A 23,362-nucleotide genomic window follows, 5' to 3' on the forward strand; every position below is an offset into this window, starting at 1 on the left:
CGCCGGTCTGTTAACCTTTCACTGACAAGAACAAATTGGGAAATTCCTTACATTGGACGGTTCGTGAAGGCACCGTGAGAGCTTCGTGCTTCATGCTTGCTGGACGGAGACTCCTCCCGCCTTGAGAAGCAGTCCTTATATTAATTGATGTGTCTGACTCTGCGAGCTACGAAGAGGTGGACTGTTTCCCTTCTGAAGCTTGAACTCTGCTATTTGAGCACCTTTAACTGGACACCTGAGAGGTTTTTGTTTGCTGGTTTGTGGTGTTCCCTTTGCCATCATGAATCCACCCTGTGGAAGATGCAATAAACCGGTTTACCCCACAGAGAAAATTAATTGCCTTGATAAGGTAAGGTGATTCAAGTCTGCCTCAATAACTACAGATAGATGTTACTTTAATAATCTGCATTTCTATTGTTTATTTTACTCTTATTTCGGATATAATACTGTATATTCATTTTTCTGTGTAGCCTATCATGACCTATTGACTATAATTGACTGAGGAAACAATTGGAATACATCCTATTAAATTAGTTAATTACTTTAATTACTTGAAAGTCCACAGATGAGAGACTATGCCGTTTTTTTAATTCTGTCACAAACTGTTTAATCTGTGTAAAGCATGTTGTGGCTGATTTAATGGTTCATATTTTTAACCCAAACTAATAGTGCACTTCATTTGGTAGTATGCTCTTTGTGATGCTGTACCACTGCATTCACATATAACATGCATTCACATATAACATGCATTCACATATAACATGCATTCACATATAACATGTATTCACATACATTCACATATAACATGCATTCACATATAACATGCATTCACATATAACATGCATTCACATATAACATGCATTCACATATAACATGCATTCACATTTAACATGCATTCACATATAACATGCATTCACATTTAACATGCATTCACATATAACATGCATTCACATTTAACATGCATTCACATATAACATGTAATCACATATCATGCACAAAAAAGACACACACAGGCACACACACACACACAAACTTCGAGGGAGCATGAGAATTAAAACCACATCCGGTTAATAAACATTGGCCACAAGCCTTTAAAGAGAGAGACAGAGCACATCGAAACTGTGTGTGTGTGTGTGTGTGTGTGTGTGTGTGCGTGCGTGTGTGTCCCTCGTTGTCTCCTCTCTTTATGAGTGTGTTAGTTATACTCTATTAATGTGACTGTAAGCAGAGAACCATAACCCTCTGTTACCCCAACACTCAGTTAGGTTAATTCCATCAATTAAAGGTCACAAATGGGCCTAAAGGTAAATAACCTGATTCATTCTCGGGAGCTGTATTATTATTCACCCTGCAGTGTTCAGAAAATCTTCTAATGTAGTGTTTGAACAATAAAGGACACAATGAACGACAACAGAAAGCGTATGGATTTGGTTAAGCTGGAATGCAAAAACACAATTTCTCTGTGCACTGTTTTGTTCTCTTGTATGCACATGTACTCCAAATTCAGCTTTTAATAGTTTAATAAAAAGTATGAAAGAACATATATTTGAATCTTTTTTAATTTGTAACAACATGTGATACTCTGCTACACGTGCTGCAGGAGTGCAGAGTTATGTGAACTGCGGTCGCGTCAATCTGCTGCAAAAACTATGCGATGACATCATTTCTTAATGACTGGATTTTTCACTAAAAGTTCAGTTAAAGAACATCTTGTAAAAACATAGACACCTGTCTTTTATTGGCTGAAACAAGTCTAAAAAAAAATCAATAACATACCTTTAAGTGAGGCTGGTTTAGTTCAGGTTATATTCAGAGTATATACCACAGGGTATACCCACGTCTGAATCCCCTCTGATTGATTCACAATATTCAGTTGTATGCTGCAATTGTTTTCCTCAGATGGTGAAGGGATGAACCTCCCTACTCTGTGGATCGTACGCACTAACTAAATATGCAAGAGAAGTCTTACATATCACAATTTATATCAGAGGCCGTTTATCCTCTGCTGGACGAGCCACTTGTGGGACTAACTCAGAGTTTACCCACTTTTTAAGACACCACTGGTGAGGCGACTTAAACCCACCTTACTTCCCTTTATCAGACAGGCACATATCAGGAAGTCAGTACACAGATTTTAACATGCATCTCAACAAATTCAATTCAATTCCTTGGGGTCATTTTGCACTGAGAACATTTCTTGTTGGCACTCACTCACAGCAGAGAAACAGCTGCACTCTCATGTAGAGGAATTTCCCCTCTCTTTCAGCTAACACCAAACGCTTGTATTTCAACATTCAATTCAACAACAATGAATACGCATTTGGAAGCATCTCAGGATTATTCCACACTTTATATCTCTTGACTTTTTCCCCTCTCTTGTCTTCCCTCCAGTATTGGCACAAAGGTTGCTTCAGCTGCGAGGTCTGCAAGATGGCGCTGAGCATGACGACCTACAAAGGCTTTGAGAAGAAACCTTACTGCAGTATGTGAGTGTTCGCAGCACACGGACCATCCCGACGCTTCAAATGTTTTGATAAGTTCAGACAACAACTAGATTACCAGGAACACATCTGATTTTGTGCCAAAGCATGTCTGAATGCTCTTGTATCATACATCTGGGACTGCAGGATTTTGAATCTACATTTCTTCTTGTTTGTCTCCTTTTTGTTGCCGTAGTGTACCTGCCAAAAGAATGTAAAATCGTTGTCATTTGTACAATTTAACAACTTAACATGTAGGCCATAATGTCTCTTGTATGGGTTAATATGTTGACTGGAAATAAAAGTTAGGTTGACAGTGAAGAGATCAGTTTGAATGACACAAAAACAAATCCCAACATTTTAGAAATTTGAAAGTTTTTAATTCATCTTTCTAACCAATAAGTCTCTTGGGAATTTAATCTCTTTCCAACAAGCATGTTGGGATTTTTTTTTTAGGTTTTAATTTTTGGGCGTTTTTGCCTTTATTGGATATGGACAGCTAAAGAGAGACATGTTAGAAAGGAGAGAGCGGGGGATGACATGCAGCAAAGGGCCGATGTCGGAATCAAACCCCCCAGCCGCTGCAGCTATAGCCTCTGTTCATGAGGTGCACAACATAACCTCTAGGCTGTACGGCGCCCTGAGTTATGTATTTAAATGTATCTTAAATGGTAGAATTATGACCCTTGATTGAGGAAATGTCTCCTTTTTTTGTTGCCTCACGGCGAGGAGGTTCCTGGTTTGAATCCCCGTCGGACAGGAAACCTCTCTGTGTGGAGTTTGCATTTTCTCTCCGGGTGCTCCGGCTTCCTCCCACAGTCCAAAGTCATGCTCGTTAGGTAAATTGGAGACTCTGAATTGCCCGTAGGTGTGAATGTGAGTGTGGCTGGTTGTCTGTCTCTGTGATTGATACCCCGCCTCTCGCCCAATGACAGCAGGGATCAGCTCCAGCCCCCCCACCCCCGCGATCCCAAACGGGAAAAGCGCTAAAGATAATGGAATGATGGATAGGACAGCTGAAGATAGACAGGAAAGGCTGGGAGGAGAGAGTGGGGGATGACATGCAGCAAAGGGCCAAAGTCGGAATCAAACCCTGTGTTCATGAGGTGTATACTGCACCCCAAGTTTTAGGAAAATCTATCCAAAAAGGTAGAATCATGAATCATCAGATCTTGATTGAGGAAATGTTTTCTTTTTTTTTTTTTGAAGCAGAGTATTCACCATGAGGAGCGTACTGTGTTTTATGTTCCCTAGAATAAGATCAGGCTGGCATTAACAGATATAAACAAGGCTTTCAGTTAAATTTAGCTTTGGTTCGGTGGGTGAGTCTGATCTCTTATTCTCCTTTCTTTCAGGCATTACCCCAAAACCTCCTTCACCATAGTGACTGACACCCCAGAGAACCTGCGTCTCAAGCAGCAGAGCATGCTCAACAGCCAGGTCAGACACACACAACCCCCCCCACCAAAAAACAAACAAAAAAAAATCAGCCACTGTCACTCAACTCCGTCTCTGCTTTCACTCCTGCCTTTGTCCCTGTTTTCTGCCTCCAGCTGAGATAACTCGCTCCTTAATCTCTTTGCGTCACGATGACTCAGCGTGTCTTCTCCTCTATCTGTCTCCTTAACTCAGCAGGAGAAGAGGACGCATCCTCGCGTGCACAACCGGATTCTGTGATTGACTTAAATGAGCGCTTTGAGCGACACTTTGACAACGGGCCAGCTTGACTTTGTTATTGAAGAGAGAAAATAAGATGTAAAAACAGAGGGGTCGAAACATCACCACATGTGAGCTTTATAAAGAGTTGAGTTTTCCTCCTCAGGGATCTCCAAGGCGGGCTCTTCTCCTTTTCTTTCTCTCGTGTGGCAGCGGCTCATCTCATCCTCCCCTTACTGAACGCCGCTGTCTTTAATCTCTAATCCAATCACACCTTCCAAGCCAGTAGATTAACCTGATGGGAAGAACAAAGTGAACCAAGTCACGGAGAATGAAGAGATACCTTAGCAGTTTCATTTCTACTCTATGATTTCCTTGTCCTAAAAACATGTTGAGGAGGTGGTGATTATTTTGCCCTTGGTTTCTGCCTGCTCAGAAACATTTAATTAAACTCAAATAATTAATTTGCACTTAGAGTAAGAATACGGTTTAATGTTTATATATAAAGAGTGACATGTTAGACTTCTAACATTTTAACTTCTGTTAAAGACAGAGTAGAGAGGGTCATCCCTTCACCATCTGAGGAACACAATTGCAGCATGCTACTGAATACTCCTGTCAATCAATCAATGGTGTAAATTGGCTGGAAAAGCCGCAGTGTGAATAAAACACAAAATGGTGTGAAAACAAACAACTATCATGATGAAATCAGGTTTGAGAAAAATATATCTGATGTGCATTTTGGTTTTGTACTTTGACCAATGTCTTATCTGTTTGCATAGAGGAGGCGGGGCTTATGAGCCAGTCTAATTCTTTTGGCTTCACGCCAAGGCGGCTGATTCTCTTCGTCCATGTTAATGTACAGTCTATGGGCAAAGTTGCCACGTTTGCATTATTGCTAACAAGCTAATCTTTTAGCAATATACTGCTGCCTTACTGCAATTTTTTTTTACTTCAATTAACCTGTGCTATAATGTTTTATATTCTCTAAATACTTTCATTTCCATTCACATTTTTTTTTTTTGCTGGCTACTTTTACCGAAGCTACAAAATCAGATACTTTAGATCAGTGTAAGAACTGAAACACAATCGATAAGTTTCGAGCTAAGCTACATTTAAATTATATCACTGTCATGGTTTTCACATGTTTAAAAGATATGCGCTAAGATAACAAACCACATACGCTAAATATAAGCAAACTGTATCGTCTGAACAACGGAAGTGAAACACATCTACAGCTTAGCTCACTCACTGTTACTGAAGTGTTAGATCTCAAAGCTCAAAACTAAATCTGAAACTAGCAGCTGACCTAACCACAGGCGTGTGGGCGAGCGGGTTCCATTTTTGGTTATCCCCTCCATCTAACTAATCATTTAACTTTACTTTCATGCTACATGATGTTAAGATAACAGCAGTCAGATGTACACCAAAAGCTGTTCCTCTCTCTCTCTCTCTCTCTCTCTCTCTCTCTCTCTCTCTCTCTCTCTCTCTCTCTCTCTCTCTCTCTCTCTCTCTCTCCTCTCATCCAACTGACCCGGTTCATTGTTTATAACCATAAAAGTCCTGGCAGGCGAGCTCTCTCACTGAGGCAGCATATTCCTCATAGCAAGAACATGACTCACTTCTGTGTGTGTGTGTGTGTGTGTGTGTGTGTGTGTGTGTGTGTGTGTGTGTGTGTGTGTGTCTGCAAAGTGTTTGAGGACCTCAGATTCTCTTTCAAGTAAATATTCCAGCTTTGTTTATTGTTACAAGTATTTCCCCCAAGGCCAAAACATCCACTGGAAATTTGACAAATTGCCATTTAAAGCGCTGCATGTGTGTGTTTATGTACATTGTAACAGGACATGTGTGTGTTTATGTACATTGTAACAGGACATGTGTGTGTTCAGCCTGGTAATGTCTATAACCTCATAATCCAGCTGTTCCTATTTGAAGAATACGACCCTCTTTGGGCTGAGATAAAAGCTCAGAGGGGGGGGGCGGGGGGGCTTATCTTTACAGACTGAGTTCATTACAACCTGACACATTTCCAGGCGCTCTATAAGGAGGACTTTGAAAAGAACAAGGGGAAAGGTTTCAGCGTGGTGGCCGACACTCCGGAGATGCAGAGAGTGAAGAAGACGCAAGACCAGATCAGTCACGTACGTCCGGCTCGACCTGAAAACTGCGGATCCTCAGAAAATCCAATAACACTAATAAATCTCACCTTGTTCATCGTTTCGTCTTAAGAGTCATAACAACTCATCGACTGACCCCTGTCGTTTTCATTTGAGCAACATTAGAGGTGTTTTAGATGTAACGTCTGTCAAACCTCCATCTGTGTATCTGTCTGCATGAAATGTGTCCCAAACATGTATTTCTTTGTTTGTTAAATCGTACTTTAATGGTTTTGATCCATGCTGCATTCAGGTTATGTTGAATTTATCATTGCTGACTAAATCAAGACAAACAAAAAAAAATCAAAACGCTTTTAAAAGAAATGATTCAAATGAAGAAAAGGATGGCTTTTTCCCAAATATGTGAATTTCTTATGTTGGCCTTTAAAGAGGACATATTATCTCCCTTCTCCACCTTTTCAAACAGTCCCCCTGTGGTCTAAATGAAACATCTGTGCTGTGCTTTGGTCAGAATATAACATGAATCAAGCACCAGAGGAGGTTTGTGACCCTGTATAAACCAGCTCTCTCAGAACGCTCCGTTTTGGTGTGTGTGTCTCTTTAAATGCAACGAGCCCCCCTCCCTGAGTTTTCCTGATAGACATCACTCCTCTGTAGAGAGAATAAAAATGGCGGACCTGCGCAAAGGTTTTGCTCTAGGCTGGGGGTGGAGTCCATGGGTGGAGATATCAGGGGAGGGGAGGGGATTTATTTGACCAGAATCCCACTGTGACATCACAAGGAGAGCATATTTGAAACGGAGCATTTTTCTCTGTGTTGTAAGACTTATGCAGACCACAAACAAAGGACTGGATGGGTTTATTTCACATTTTGTGGTTCAGTAGACACTCAGGTTACCCAAATATATGTTCACAAACACTGTAAAGGTGGATTTTTCACAATATGTCCCCTTTAAAACATTTTTATATCAACCAGACATACATCGGAAGAATTAGTCTTATTTGTACTTTGTACCTTTAGTAATAGTCGTGATTGTTCCCTCTTCTTCTTTTTCTGCCTGTTTTTCTTGCAACATTTCGTTTACAGCAAGATGTGATTCAACTGATCCCAACATACTGTGAATGCAGTTTATGACTCAGTGATAAAACTGCATGATTTTAAGTGTTTCATATTAATTTTGTCCTTTTCAGTAACTAAAACGTGTCTTCAATGTTCAGGGAATCTTTGACTTCATGTGAAATATATATCATTATAATATATATTTTTTTCGACTGAGAATTAGTTTATTACATGAAATACAATCTCTTATCTGTGAAATATGAAACTACGGCTAACAATTGTTAGCTTGGTTTAGCATAAAGACTGAAAACCAGTAGAAACAGTTAGCCTGTCTACTCTACCAGTACTTCTATAGCTCAAGCTGAGTCCCATTTTGTTATCCATACTCACACTGAAGTGAAAAAAAATAAACCTTTGTTCGAAAAGTGAAGTGTTGTTGTTGTTTGGCGCAGTTGCTAGCTGCGGGTAAACTCACTGAGGCAATATTTGGATGAAATATTCATGGTCCATTGTGTTGATAAATGAGCGTAAGAGGTCAAACTAGACAGACATACAAAACTTAAATTGTTTGAACAGAGCACAGCCATCTACTACCTCTTGTTTCCATCCTTAATGCTAAGCTAAGCTAACTAGCTGTTGGTTGTATCTTTACATTTAGCATACAGACATGAAAGAGTGTCAATCTTTTCGACTTTTTAAAGCTTTGCTCTTAAAGTTGATTGCTGTACATTTTCAGGCGCTCTACAAGGAGGACTTTGAAAAGAACAAGGGGAAAGGTTTCAGCGTGGTGAGCGACACCCCGGAGATGCAGAGACTGAAGAAGACGCAAGACCAGATCAGCAACGTAAGTGGAACGTTTCACAAAAAACAACCCACGACAGATTAGAGTAAAAGTGTAAGATTTGTCCTCACCACCCCCGAGGTTGATTTACAAAACATAATTATTGAACTGGTCCAACAGTCGTTATGAGACCCACTCAAGTACGACTACAAATCACACGAGCAAACACTCAAATTGGGAAACCATCTTTAACTTGTTGTGCTGCACACTTGTGGAAATTATACAAAAAAACAAAGAAATACCACAGAAATGTTCCAGTAGATCATTTTAAAACCACGGCTGTGACCGAAACTGCATACCTTCATAACTGATTAAGTAGTAAGATCTAATGTCATAGTATACAAATTTGTGTATTTGAGAAATACCCTGATTATTACTAGATGGGCCAGAATTTTTAAGTATGAAACAGGAGCACGCTGGTCATACTAAGCCGCCCCATAATGCACTGCAATAATCAATAAAGGAACGAATGAATGAACAATTTGGGGACCCTTTGGAAGGGCCTGACCCATAGGTTGTGAACCACTGGACTGAATTGGCTGACTGCATATAACGTGTAGTTTCAGGTGGAGAGAGTAGCAATGTCGGCCCCTCCTCCTGGGTTTCAGCGCTACCAGAAATGGCCCTCACTGCAGGGTTAGCGTGCACGTTTACTGTCTGTAGCTACACCGTAAGCCACCGCACGCTAGCACAAGCTAACCACCAGTGTTGGTCACTAGTCTGTCCAACAAAAAGCAGGCCAACTCTGTGTTTGTGGGTAAAAGCCAGCCCACGGTTATCAACCAAAACAGACCAAAACATGAAAGTCCAGGCAGAGGACAGGGTCTCTGCAGACACAGTCCCCACCCACATATATACGTATGGAGGCCCAGAAGTGATGATTGAGAGGCATTACTTTTGAAAAAGTCTGTATTGTGATTCAGTTCATGCAGCAGAGACTGGATCAGAGAGCACAAACAGTAGGAGGCAGATGTGGAGAGTTTCAGATCCTGCAGAGACGCTCAGGAACATTTCAGACATTTCTCTCCGTCCACTGAGGAGCAGCTGCCCTATATGGTCAAAGTCTCTCAGCTGTGGACACACACACACACACGCACACATGTATCAACACACTGAAACACACACACAGAAACTTTCCCTTTTTCTCCTGAGAGCCGGGGTTAGAGAGAGGAATGATGGGTGACAAGCTGCATGTCAAGAGAGCAAAGCTTTTCCTTCCATTTTTTAACACTGGTTCCTTTACTTCTTAGCTTTTCTAACTTCCTTCCTTCCTTACCTTCTTTCTCTCTCCCTATTTTGTTGGCACTGATTTCCCGCTCTATTCTTTCTTTTTATTCATTACTTCTTCTTTCCAGTTTTGTAGTGTCTGCAATCACGGCACTTAATAAACTAGACAAATTAAATGATCCAACCTCAACAACATCCACCCACCCATCCATCCATACCCCTTTATGTGCTCTGTGATATCTTACTGTATGTACTGTATGCATATGTCCCATTGGAACTCATCTGAAATTGAATCTGTGAATAAGACTATCCCATTTGAGACGATAAAATATCCATCTTCCTATCTTGTCATTTTCTGTCTTCCTTCCTTCTGCTGTTTTTGCCCCTCCTATGTCTCTACTTTTCTCTCTCCCTCTTTATATTTATTATTTTCTTTCCATCACTCCTTTTTCATTCTTTCCCCCTTCTTCCCCTCTCTTTGTTCTCTTTTTTGTTTCTTCACCCCTCCATCTTTTATTCTTTCTTCCTTCTCCGTTCATCCCGTTTAATCTCACTCACTGTCCTGCAGCTTTTCCCGTCATGTCCTCCTTCTGTTTGCTCCTCCTGAGGTCTGTTGAGGACATTGAGGGGTCGGTTTTTTTCTCTTCCCCATGAAAGCTGGAACTCTATTAGATTTTTTTTTTTTTTTTTTTACAGAAGTTGAAAAAAAGATGACCACTAGAGCGACTTCAACAAATCCAAATGGTATCATTCACCACAATGGTTGATGCACATTTTTCATTGGTGCATTCAATCTTGTTGCCTCTTTAAAGTCTTTTTGCAGGGAGAGAAAATCAAATGCAATAAATCTGATAAAGTAAACTCAAAGCAGACATGACCTTGATGGTGTTAAACGTTTTTTTTTCTCTCCTTTAACTGTTGCTTTGGCAGCATTGATAACTTCCCTGATCATCTCTCAGCACCTCCTTAAATGGCGAGCGGTACTGAACAGTCGAATGTTTTTGTGTGAGTCTTACTGTGATGTTGAAGTGTGTGTGTTTTTTGATGTGTGTTACAGATAAAGTACCATGAAGAGTTTGAGAAGAGCAGGATTCGAAGTGACGCACCGCCTCCTGAAAACAGACAAGGTCAGAGACATTAACCTTTTGATGACGATATTTCAAAGTTGATGTGTTATTGACTGTGTGTGTGTGTGTGTGTGTGTGTGTGTGTGTGTGTGTGTGTGTGTGTGTGTGTGTGTGTGTGTGTGTGTGTGTGTGTGTGTGTGTGTGTGTGTGTGTGTGTGTGTGTGTGTGTGTGTGTGTGTGTTTTTAGACTTTGAAGGCCAGCAGCCCAACCAGGAGAGATGCAGTCAGCCAGTCGGACAAGTGCGTCCTGCTGCTGTAGCACCACCTGCTGGAGGGGTAAGGCTATCACATGAACATACAACACACAAAACTGTGTATGTGTGTGTGTTTTTTAAACGCCTTGGTTGACCTGTGTGTATGCGCAGGGGCTCGGCAAGTTGTAACAGATTTCAACATGGTCTAAAATATCTTTATTTCAATCTTTAGTATTTAGATATCCTGTAATTTAAAGTAAGGAGTCTAATTGAAGCTGTTAATATCAGAACAAAAAGTGATTTTGCGACCGATTCTAAGAATAAAACATTTTCTTGTCGAGTCTCTTTATGACCACTTGCTTTTTCCTGCTGTTCTCTTCATACAGCTGTGAAATGCTGGCTGCAAAACTGGGTACAGAATTAGAAAATAAAAATGTTTAAGTGTTGAATTTTGGATCTTTAAAAGTGCCTGAGCTGTGAGTGTTTCTATTGGTGTCTTTGTGTATTTGTGTGTGTAGTTTGCAGACTGAGTCTGTAGTTGCTGCCCGTGTTATTGCATCATCAACATGCTGGACGAGTGTTTATCTCACTGAGAAGGGAAATAAATGCAAATCAGTCACATTGGAGTCAGTAAAGTAAATAATGCGTTTTTAAAGTCGCTCTGTTATTCTTCTTCTGTGTGTGTGTGTTCATGTTGGATTAACCTCCACAGAAGCGTTTCCAGGCCATCTACAGCTACACAGCGGCAGACGCGGATGAAGTGTCCCTCCAGGAGGGCGATCTGATCTCAGACGTGGAGCAGATAGATGAGGGGTGGATGTTTGGAATCAACCAGCGCTCGGGACAGCGAGGCCTGCTGCCTGCCAACTACGTCAGACCGGTGTGAAACGACATCCTCCTCCCATCACCGGCTGCCCTGTAAATCTGCTGTCAGAGACACCCATCAGGCTTCTTTTTACATAATAGAGAAAGCTCTTTTTTTTAACATTTCCTATGACTGGCTCGGCTCAGCATTTTTTAAATTTAGGTAAAGGAGAACAAAGCATTTAGGTGCAGTTTCACTTTCAGGATTTCTGTGATACAAAGAAGTGAAAAAGTGCTGCAACTGAAACTCACAAGAGGTAGTAAGAGAGAAAAAATAAATGGTAATATAGTCACAAAACGGAAAGGAAGCATGATAAATCCAGCTACCGTTTCCTGCTTTGCTTCACACATGAATAGTTTTGATCTTTCTCGGGTAACATTTACCCATTTATGTACATTTCTTACAGCCGCTCTGACAGAAACACATGCTTTCAAGTCTGGAAATTATTACATTTTATGCAGTTGAACCAAGGAATTCATGCTCTGACATTTTCTAAAACCCATACAACACATTCAACTCTAATCATGTAAGCCCATTTAAATAAAATTGGAATATCAAACTTTGTATTGTGTTTTATTTTAAGATCAAGACGATGCATTCTTATTTTAGGAAATGACAACAAAGTTTACGTGCAAAATATCCACACCTTTATTCAAGAACAGATTGCACATGATCAAATAACTATAAAGAGTAAAATCATCCCTAATCTAAACTAGTCTTTAAAAATAAGGCAAAAAAAAAAAAAACACAACTTTATTTACAGATAATTTTTAAGTTAAAATAATTCAACATTAGCACCTTTTTTCTTTCTTAAACCATGAGACACAAAAACACAGATTCCCAACACAAAGAATGGAAACAATTCAGTGATATTTGACCGGCTCAGAAGAATCTAAAAGAGAGAGACGTGTCCCCCTTCAGGCTGTGAGAACCGGAGGGGTCGCCGAGAAGAAGGCAACTCGCTTCTCCACTTTGCTGCGCAGCTTTGACGGCAGCCAGTTCAGCTGCTTCACAAACCGCTCCGGGTTTTTCCCCATGGAGTCCTCACACAATCTAAAAAGAGGAAAAACAACCAACATGACATTTTTTGACTTTATTATACTCAAGTGTACATCCCTATAAAAAAAAAAAAAAAAAAGAATAAACATGGCCTCATCTGTCAACATGCTTGTCTACTCACTGGTGGTGTATTTTACTGTAATTTGCATGTTTAGGTCACAGCTATTGGTTGCAATATTTCCATTCTAGTTAGAGTGTTTTAATGTGCAGATAAAACTGAATTTTAAGAGCTAATATTTTGAGTGCAACAGTACAGCCATGTGGGAAATAACATTGGCAACAACCTGATTTTAACATATAGGCTAATTGGGAAGAGCACACCAACGTATCAGGGCGTTGCTAGCTAGCTATTATTCCCTACAATCATCTCCTGAAGTTCTTTCTTCAAGTGTTAGTTAGCAAGCTAGCTGGCTAATAAATCTTAGCACTGTGCTGCTACAGGTAAGTGATTCAGAGATGGGACAGAGTCATTTTGTATGTAACCTAGGTTATCCCACTGCTTTACCCTGTTAGCAAAAGTCCTGAGTGTAGGCTACATGAAAGTAGGAGTGAATGTGAGCACACATTATGCCAGATTATTTTGCCCCATGTAAACCAAAGGTAACCTTGGAACCCTAACTAGCTAGCTAGCAGTTTCACTTCTTAACATTTCAATGCTTAGGTAACATCTAAAGAACATGAACTTTGTTGGAGACCTGTGTCATTAGCAACATACGCACACTGCATAAAGCTTGTTAGCCCAACGCAATTAATGTCCTCTGTTGGATGTGAAGCGGCACACGGGTCCACCACAGTGCGAGTATAAATAGCTCCATGTGTCTGAAGGCTCTCTGTGGAACTTGTTAAATCTGGTTAATCGTGTGTGTGAATGGTGACAACTTGCAAACATAACCTTAAATAATCCCAATGTACTCGATGCACAGCGAGAACAACAAACGCTTGTGATCGACCGCTGACAGAACAGAAAGTACAAAATCCACACTGTCCAAGATATTCTAAAGCAGACTTATAATTTATTAAGAAGTCAGAGTTGAAAGTTGTATTCTGGCCCACAGACGTCATCAGAAATAAAACATGGGAGGGTTCAACATACCTGAAGAGGGAGTACGGCTGAGTCTGGAAGACGATCACGTCTTTGCAGTGATTTTGCGATGGCGACCTCAGAACAGCGACCTGAGGAAAGGATTGAAAATAACACATTGAAAACGGATGGCAATCTAGTATTATTTTCTGTTCTTTAAAATGTTTTTAACATTTTAATCATCTTATTTATTGTCAAATATTACTTTGCATCTGAAAACAGCTACAAAAAAATTGATTTTCACTCAAGTTTGCTAAATTTGCTGTATGGATGGAAATATCGCCTTATCAATTATTTTGGTCCAGAAATCAATGCACATGTGCAGCAGTGTGTCACCACAGCTATTGTGAAGCCTTGAGTTTGCATTTTCGTTATGTTTATTGTAGCCAGAAAATACAGCATTTGCTGCAATAGTGGAGTGAAATCAAATTCAGTGACTAAATTAGCTAAGACATAGCACAAAGGAAAGTTAGCCACACCTGCCTCAAAACAACAAGGCCCCTAATAATACATTTCCTTAACATCCCAAAAAATGTAAAGGGCTTAGTCGTAAAAAAAAACTAAAAAAAAAACCTCTTACAATCATCCTTTACTTTTTTTTTGTACAGGGCGGGAAACGTGGTGAATTTTAACATAGAGGTCTATGGGGACTGACTCACATTTGGAGCCAGCCTCAAGTGGCCATTTGAAGAACTGCAGTTTAAGGGACATTGAAAATATTTATTGTAATTCTATATTAAAAGGCAGCACAATTTTGACATAAGTTCATGGTTCTGAGAGAATAATAAACTTTGGTTAACTCCTGATTTTAACCATGTCAAGCCCATGTCCCTGGATCCGTTTTTCTTTACTTTTCTTTTTGGTCAATATTTGCAAACATTCCCATCATCCCCAGCTGTACTACGTGTTTCACGCTTTGACTGATTAAGCACACAACCAGGCTAACAATAAATTGTGAACAAAGTAAACACCATAGCTGCTAAACATCAGCAGGTTCGGATTTCCTGCTCGCATGAACATGAACACATTTTGTATACAGTGCTATATTTGTTGGCTTCACATGTTGATTCATTGCCACACACACTGCATGAGCACTTCATACTCAGAGTCCTTAAACCACTTAAGCTTTCTTTATGTAACACTTAACGCAACTGCTTAGCTATAATTAGTTCACTGGACAAATGCCATAGGTTAAAACAGTAACAGAATGAAGGAGGGATTTAAAGGAATTATGCTGCAATGTTTTGCCGACGGCTGCACAATCCAAAGGAAAAGATTAGGCTACACAACATTGACCTCACAAACACTTTGTTGTGGATCTTAAAATGAAGCTTTCAACAAACACCAACTGTTAAAGAGTACAGTTTGGAAAAAATAACCGGAAAATATAGAAGTTTTCCATCACATACCGAATCTACAAGGATGCACATGTTGCTGCTTCCCCCGAACAAAACCACATCATTGTCCCTCCCCAGGCACGCCGTGTGACAAACCCTGAGGGAGACAGATATTTGGGAGAGCAGAAAATATATTACAAACTGATTATATTCAGATTTTTAAAGCTGAAATTGTGGCTTAAATTCATGTTCATGTCGACAAACAAGAAAATAAATTAACTAATGTGAGTTTATAATTTTTCTCATTAGAATAAGCAAATAAAAGTACTTGAAATATTCTACCTGGGCTTGTCCTTGTGTTGGTGTAACAACTTGGTCCACTCTCTCTTCTGCGTGTTAAACTGCCAAGCGTCATCTAGCAGAAAAAGTTTAAACATTAAAACGTAAAATAAAGCAAAAGGTCAGTCTGTTGCTTTTCTGATGGGACAACCAACAATCTTAATGTGATTGTTTGTTTTTGCATAATACAAAGCACAAGTTTTCCCCTCAGAGTGCCTTAAACAAGGAAGATTACAGATGTATGCAACAATAATATAACACAGACTGAATGTCTTTCCTTAAAGTTGCAACTTTTAACATTTGCAAAAAAGACAAAACAACAAAAAGAGACACAAATGACTCACACAGAACCACCACCTAGAATCCAAAACTCTCTACACAGATGTAAAACCACCTTGAACAGTGATGCAATACGATCACAGACACATAACTACAACAGTGAAACGTAAAATGAGCATGAAGACACGTCAACCAAGAAATGCAAAACAGACACCAGTCCAAAAAATAAAAGTAAAGTAACGTCAGTTTTTCTCTCTTTTGTAGTATATTTTGACATTTTTGCAACCAAGTAATGCAACAGAAGACGAAGACGTGCAGACAACTATAGGTCAACATTTTGTGGGCAAGACTTACTAAGAGTGTTTCCGTCCGTGCCAAGACCTCCGTATATGAAGAGCGTGTGATCCGAAACGGGCGTCATGGTGTGCATAAGGCGACCCATAGGTAAACAGGATGGTGGGAAGTCACTGGTGAAGGGTAACACAAACACAAAGTAGAATGCAACCTAAATCAGTGTATATATATATAAGCACTGGAAAACTGGAGGAAGCAGACACTACAGTACAGTACTTGAGAATATACGAGAGAATGAAGGAAGCTTTACAATTGAGTCCAGGTCCAGGTCTCCAGGTCCAAGCTGAACATGTCCAACTCCAACTTCTCCTGCAAAAACAAGTCTGTGTGATTTATTCATTTAATATTTATCTGCATAAGGAGAAGTCTGAAGGAAGTGTTGCTACATTAAAGTATTTATAGCAAAAGCTAATTGCAATACCCGAGCCTAAATGGGCCTTTAAAAAAACAAATCAACATCATGATGTACACGAGAACAAAACAAACTCTACAATAAGACAGATGCTACAAAACCAACCATTAATGTAAATACCATGAGTTAGCTCAACTTCTTACGTTATCAGACGCACTACATGGCCAACAGTATGCAGACGATCAAACATTTTATACAACACTATATAAAACAATGGGCATTAATCTGCTGCTGCTGGTTTCAGGCTTTCCACCAGGTATTTGAAGCTGCAGTGGACTTTCTACCATTCAGCCAAATACTGAATTTACAGTATTGGGTGGTGAAGTTGGGCTCAGTTCATGTTCATCCCAAAAGGCGTCAGTTTGGGGTTGAGTTTCTGGCACTGTTCAGGTCAATGGGTTTTCATCCAAACAAAACTAAGTTGACACCTTATTGCTGTAGCGACCCGGCTTTGTGCATGGGGGCACTTTGACGTCACAACAGGAAAGGGATGTTGAAACAGGAAAACCCTTCCCCAAACTGTTACCACCGAGTTAGAAACAAACTACAGTTTAAAATACCTCTGCACGATAATCAAGATTTATCTTAATGGGAACGGAGAGGATGAAATGTGAAACATAGCAAGGGGGGTGGGGGAAGGGGTTGTGCATACATTTGAACAACTAGAGCGTATATAAGAGATCAAGACATCTCACCACACCGCCACAGATGTAACCCTTGTTCCCTACTAAGGCACTGGCATGGCAGCCTCTGGGGACAGGAACAGGACCCTGCACATCACAAATAGAAACTCCAGTTTTGTTACCACGTTCTCTCCTTGTTAAGACGATAAAAAAAATACACGAGAATAAAGCACATAAAGAGTTAACATGAGCTTCAGAGGTTAAACCTGTTCTTCTTACCTTTGTCTCTGGCATGCTCCACGTTGCGGTATGTGTGTCAAAAACGTTGACTTCATTGTTCCAGCCCCAACACCTGAACAACGTGTTTCCAATTGTTGTCTGGCGATAACAATGTAGGAGTGGCATTAGTAAGAAACAAGCAGAACTTGACAAACAGACAACATAAATAAAAGTGTATAAAGACGTCAGGACATTTGTTTTTGTATTCATGAGGAAGGAATGTTAAAAATCGCCCATATGCAGATGATGTTGTTATTTACCCAGGACATCTCCTCCACAATGAAGTTTGTCGATGATGTGTTTTGTACCTCCCCTATAGTCTTACATCCATATCCTCCAAAGTAGATTAATCTGCAACACATTGCAGAAGTTGCAGGTTAATATGGTTTCTCTTTGCAGACAGTGCTTTTCTTTATGAATGTTTGCCATCCTCTAAACATTGGATTAATCCTAATAATACTGTTTGATCTACTATGTGGATGATGTGAATTGTGTGATGTTGTTTGGGGCACGCTATAGCTCTCGTTTGAGGCTATCGCTGCATTCATGTGCTGCTCGGGTGGTCCGAGATGGGAAATCGTTCTTCGGATTTCAGTGTGTTCAGGTGATTTCAGTTTGTCGGAATGTTGTAACAGCAAAGAACAGTGGAGTGTCACTGTTACAAGTTATATTTGAGCAAAAAGTTGATGTGCAAAACGTGAATTACTAAAAAAAGTGTGATGACAATTCTGACGCAAAGTTGGCAAGTCAGGCACCTAATTATTTTCCGAGTTGTTGTTCCGACTTGAGCGGGTGTTCATGTGCAGTTAACAACTCAAAAACGTTTTTTCCCCGATGTGTCTGATACCACATGAAAGCACCATATGACCTGGAATAATCAATGTTCTGATGATTGGTCATGTGATCATATGCATTTAACACACCTGTGTATGCCCAGGTGATGATGCTGGGCAAACCTGAGGAAGCTACAGGCACTTAGCATTTTTCAACTCACAATAAAGTGACAGTAAAGTCATTTTCACGGTTTATTTATTTTTTCATTGTATGTTCCTGCAACTGACCGGCACCTGAGAACGAAGGGTGACAGTGCACGGGGTAACCTGTTGGTCATTGGATGTATAGATCTGATCTTTTCTTAGTTTGTTCAGTCTTAAGTAAGCGTATCTTCACAGTGCTAGTGGACACCCTAAAAAGCATTGCAATGCGTCAGATTCCTGTGAAATCGTCTTCAGAGGCACTGAGCTGCTCTGTGTCGTGATTCCACACCGGCAGGACTGACCTGTCTCTGTGGATCCAGCAGGAATGTTTGTTCCTGGGCGATGGCGTCGTTCCTAAGGTGTCGGTCAGTTTCCTCCACTTGAACTGCTGCTCTGCGAGGTCAAGGGTGTACATCTACAGAGCGGAGAGGTAAACTCATCAGACAAGTCAAGGAACAACTACCTTTATCATCCAGTGACATTGTTTGGTTAGGATGTGAATCATTAATGTGAAATATGCAGGTAAGAAGCACACAGATGATCAGCTTGATTATCCTGATTGTCCACAGAGTTGCAAAACCTCATTTCTGTGGCGCACAGCCAGTTTATATACAAGAACAACTTCTGCCAACATGCTCAGTCAGTTCAGCAGGTCAAATATTTGCCGAGTTGACTATCCAAGTTTTAGTACCTTAGCATGTACTGTCTGCTGCACGATAACTGTCTAAACTAATTGTATACTCATTTTGCAAAATCAGGATTCTTCCTCAGGGACTATGAACCTTTAAAGGGAACTCTGCAAGTTTCTAACAAATACCAAATGTCTAAAAACTAAGTTCCAGGGATATTATTTCAGCCCTGCTCTGTGAGAAGAACTGTCCAAAAGCACAGGAACTATGGGCGTCTTGCTGACAATACTGGTATGGCTTCACAGTGATGTCTTTGTTGTTATGGTTACGTTGCTGTATTGGTCTTGACGTTGCGTGTACAGTTGTGTTGTCATTATGAAAATCACATTGACCCCAGGACGAAAATAGCTGCAGCTATGCAAAAGCTAACGGGGATCTAATTGAAAACAAACAGAGTGGTTGAGTATTTGCAGCATTTTGTATTTTTTGGCCTTTTGTCTTTGTAAGATGGTGCAGCTGAAGAGAGGACGTCATGTGAGGAGGAGTGAGTGATGACAGACGAGCATAAAAAGGGACGACGTTAGGAGAAAAATCTGCAGCCGATGAGTCTGTGCATTGGGCGCCGACTCTACCGACTGAGCCAAACCAACACACCAGTTTTCAACTCATTGGGAACAAAAACAACCGACATAAGAATCAGCTGAGAACCAGTTTGTGATTTGATCTATAGTTCACTATAGAGCCAACGGAGAAAACAATGAGTGACTGATGGAGCGCCATTTAATTCCAGGAATTACGAAGCATTTTGAAAAAAAGCCAGCATCACACAAATGATGATGCTAGTCTGTAGCACAATGATGACGTGAAATAAAGCGACAGTCAGCTGATACGTTTTCACACGTCTGCACACTCACTTTCCAAATTTTTGCAGGTCTTTAAACTTCCAAACTTCAAGTGGATCAAAGAAGCCTTTTACTGTAGTTCCTGGTATTAAAAGTTCTGGGTACTTTGCTTTGATTGATTAGGAACTTGGGGTCTTGTTTGTATTTCAACAAAGTGTATTTGAATAGTTCTGAGTTTTTGAAGATTTTACAAAACGCCTGAAAGACAAGAGTGTTGTGAAGTTTAACGTCCCTTTAAAGACTGCATCGAGTTAATCTTCCAGACCCGGTCTCACCTGGTTCGTGTATCCGTTGGGGTCACATCCTCCGAAGACGTAGAGTATGCCGTTAAGATGAGAGCCGCAGAAGTCTGATAAGTCTGGAGGTGTGTCTCCGGTGATCTCCCTCCGCTCCCTGTCGCACAAAAAAAAAAAACACACAAAGAAAAAGAGAGCCTGAAGACACAAGACGGCTGAGCACAAAGGTGTAAACAAGCATGTGAATGTAAACTCAGCCAGAGTGAGAGTTTGGTTTCTCAAACAGATCCTGTCAGCATGTGACAGCTTGACCTACTTATTAAGAAAAATTCTCCCTTTAACTTGTTTTTCTTCAATCTTCATCGAGCTTGTTCAGTCGCTGTGTCGTGTCTGCACCATTTCAAGATCAAACTTTGAAAAACAAAACTTTTTTTTTACACTATGATGTCAGGCTGACACTGCTCATATCTGCAGATAAAATTTTTTTTAAAAAAGCCTTCGTTCTTTCTCACCACGCGCCGCTGTTTAAATTACAGAGCCATATCTCATCGCTCGGCAGGATGACGTCCTCTCCTGCAATAACCTGTGAGGGAACACAATAAAGAATTCATGTCAGGAAATATTTCTTATCTGCTGCAAAAGCTTAAAAAAAAAAAAAAAAAAAGTGTGGAAACAGAGAGTTGACATTCAAGACTACAAATCTTCTCACCACAAAACATTCAAATATGACTTGGATGCATTCTTTATTCATGTTTAGGTTGGGCATTTTTTTTTGTATCTAGGACATTCTGTATCTGAATGTTTGGCAACACGATACAATCTGAGACATGTTTTTCTAGTTCAAGCATGCACATGTAGTGTCAGGTTCATATCAGGACCCCTCGCTCAGCTGACATGTTTTTGAGAACATCTCAAGTGTTTATCAAAAGGCAGATACGCTCTTTGTTTGTTATGTTAAACTAATCAAAAATAATGCAACTCTGCAATAAATCACTCGTTCATGGAGGTCCAGGTTTAGCTTGTTCTGCTTTGTAATGAGTGGGGAAAATTCAGATTGCTTAAATTTTAAAGCAAGGTGGTTTCCTTTAACATGCCCTCTGAGGTTGTTTTTTTTCCCCCCTTCATTCCACCTGTGTATACGTCAGTGCAGGTTTCTTTTTTCTTTTTTTTTTAAAGATTTATTTTGGGCTTTTCGTGCCTTTAATGCAGAGAGAGGACAGTGGATAGAGTTGGAAACCAGGGAGAGAGAGCGGGGAATGACATGCGGAAAGGGGCCACGGGTGGAAGCAAACCCGGGCCTACCGCTCGAGACGAGAGTGTCAACACATGGGACGCGCGCCCTAACCACTGCGCCACCAGCGCGCCACCAGCGCACGTTTTTTTTATGCATTTTTTTCTTTAGGAATAAAAGAACTGACCTAAACTTACAAAGCGTAAAAAGATTCAACTGTCTCGTCATTTTAAAAGGTTGGAGTCAGAGGCGCTGCTTGTCAACAGGCAACTGCTTTGGGCCCCCCCAAGGATGACAAAGTATAAACTACAGAATGACCTAAAACGTGCAAAATGTGCAATGACGGCAGGAAAACTCCCCAAGGCGGCCCCATCGGACGGCGCTCACTCTGTTGTGCTGCTTAACATTTAAACGTCTGCATTATGACGTTTGTGCTTTGACCTTTAGCATATTTATATTTTGAAATGACAAGGTTTTTACTGTCCTTAATTTTTATACACTAATGCCAATTTTGTAATTGCCCTTTTTATGTTGCTGTCAAAAGTATTTAGAACATAGTGATGAACGCTGCGGTTAGATGGGGCCCATGTGACATTTTGTCCAGGGCCCCCAACAGAATCTAGAATCGCCACTGGTTGGAGTTGATACTGTGCTGCTTTGAGGTTTCTCTGCTCATCACAGTTTTATCAATCACGTTGGAGACAAATATTAAAAACACGTGCAAAACGATGATGAAAAACTACAAAAACAGAATAAACCCCCCCCAAAAAAAGCTGAACTGTTTAAAGCAACAAGTTTTCCATCATAATAGTACGGTTTGATGAACACCATTGAAGCAGAGAACATGCCACACCTTAAAGAGCATCTTAATTAATTTATTAATGTTCATTTTCTCGCGATATTTTACATTAAAATAAGATTAAATCGATTTGTGAGAGACTGCCAGACAAATGATGTTCCGGTTCCCCGAAGATGAAAAGGCGATGCAGAATTAAAATAAACGCATTTACCTGCACAGGTATAAATGAGAACACCTACATGTTTCTTACCTGGTATCCTCCCCACACATACATCGTGTTGTCGTCTATGAACGCCGTGTGGCTGCTCCTCGCCAGCCGGCTCAGCGCCTCACTTCTCTCGGTACTTCCAGCAGCATCCATCCCCGCTCGGATAAAAACAAACTAAAAAAATGTTTCCTGATGACAGAACAGTGATGTGTGTGTGTGTGTGTGTGTGTGTGTGTGTCACAGCTGCTGCAGGGTTCAGACGCAGACTGGATTGGAGGCTTCTGCTGAACGTGTTTTACAGGCTCTGTCCTCACTCAGACCTGCTCCTCCCCTCAGCCTGCTCAGCCTTCTGTTATGCAAGTTCACAAAGACATCAGCTCATTTAACACCTTTACGTCTGCTGCACACGTCATTACAACAGGCTTACTAAACAGACCACTTTTGTGTTTGTATTTATTATTTTTCATCTTGAGAATTTTTTTTTACATATTTTATTACAAATTCAATCTGAAGGCAATATGTTAAAAAAAAAAATCACTTAATGTGAAGAGAAAGAAAAGTCTTTAAATCATCAAACACAGCTGAGGTTGTGAGGTTGATGTGAGCCACATCCGGGGTTTTTGTCTGGAGGAGGAAGCAATCATGATGTAATTAGCTGCACCTGTGCGTCTCCCACCTGTTTCTTCTCTGCTGAGAAGATCTTGATTTGGGTTGTTGTGTTGACATTTCACCTTTCACCCAAAATAAACATGAATACAATAAGTGATTTTATCATTTATATTGCAGTATAAAACAGTTTTTAAGCCTACCTCTGCTCATGTTTCTATTAAAGGCTCCTAAAGTGTGTTTTTGCATGAACTCAGATTTTATTTTAAACTTTTTTTGAGGTTATTTTTACGTTTTATTTGTTTTGATACAAATTCTATGTGAAGTTTACTTAGAGTGATACCCAAGTTCAAGAGAGAAACAGACATTTTGAATCATAAAACTCAATAATGAGTGAGTGACATTTAGGTGAGCCACTCCCGGGCTTTTGTTTTGATGATGAGGG

At 40.3% G+C, this 23,362-nt stretch overlaps 2 protein-coding genes across 3 annotated transcripts; one reads left to right on the forward strand and one right to left on the reverse strand.

Annotated features, from left to right (window-relative positions):
• Positions 1-104: 104 nt before the first annotated feature.
• On the forward strand, positions 105-12,125 carry LOC109981857 (LIM and SH3 domain protein 1). 2 transcript variants are annotated; one of them, XM_020630830.2, is made up of 8 exons: positions 105-349; positions 2,392-2,486; positions 3,836-3,920; positions 6,170-6,277; positions 8,049-8,156; positions 10,438-10,507; positions 10,695-10,783; positions 11,414-12,125. In XM_020630830.2, the coding sequence occupies exons 1-8, from the start codon at positions 281-283 to the stop codon at positions 11,585-11,587; spliced, it is 798 nt and encodes a 265-aa protein (XP_020486486.1). In that variant the 5' UTR covers positions 105-280; the 3' UTR covers positions 11,588-12,125. The 2 variants fall into 2 exon arrangements, with proteins under 2 accessions (XP_020486486.1, XP_020486487.1); XM_020630831.2 differs by lacking the exon at positions 6,170-6,277 and having other exon boundaries at positions 108-349.
• Positions 12,126-12,190: 65 nt separating this feature from the next.
• LOC109981855 (kelch domain-containing protein 1) lies at positions 12,191-22,790 on the reverse strand. The gene is made up of 13 exons (XM_020630829.3): positions 22,354-22,790; positions 20,586-20,656; positions 20,113-20,230; positions 18,609-18,721; positions 17,590-17,680; positions 17,330-17,428; positions 17,123-17,197; positions 16,266-16,324; positions 16,016-16,128; positions 15,386-15,458; positions 15,116-15,200; positions 13,719-13,798; positions 12,191-12,619 (listed from the first exon to the last, which is right to left on the reverse strand). Exons 1-13 carry the CDS (start codon positions 22,462-22,464, stop codon positions 12,484-12,486), a joined length of 1,224 nt encoding a protein of 407 aa, XP_020486485.2. The 5' UTR covers positions 22,465-22,790; the 3' UTR covers positions 12,191-12,483.
• Positions 22,791-23,362: the final 572 nt, after the last annotated feature.

This window comes from Labrus bergylta, chromosome 21 (assembly GCF_963930695.1).
Source record: "Labrus bergylta chromosome 21, fLabBer1.1, whole genome shotgun sequence".
Taxonomy (NCBI): Eukaryota; Metazoa; Chordata; class Actinopteri; order Labriformes; family Labridae; genus Labrus; species Labrus bergylta.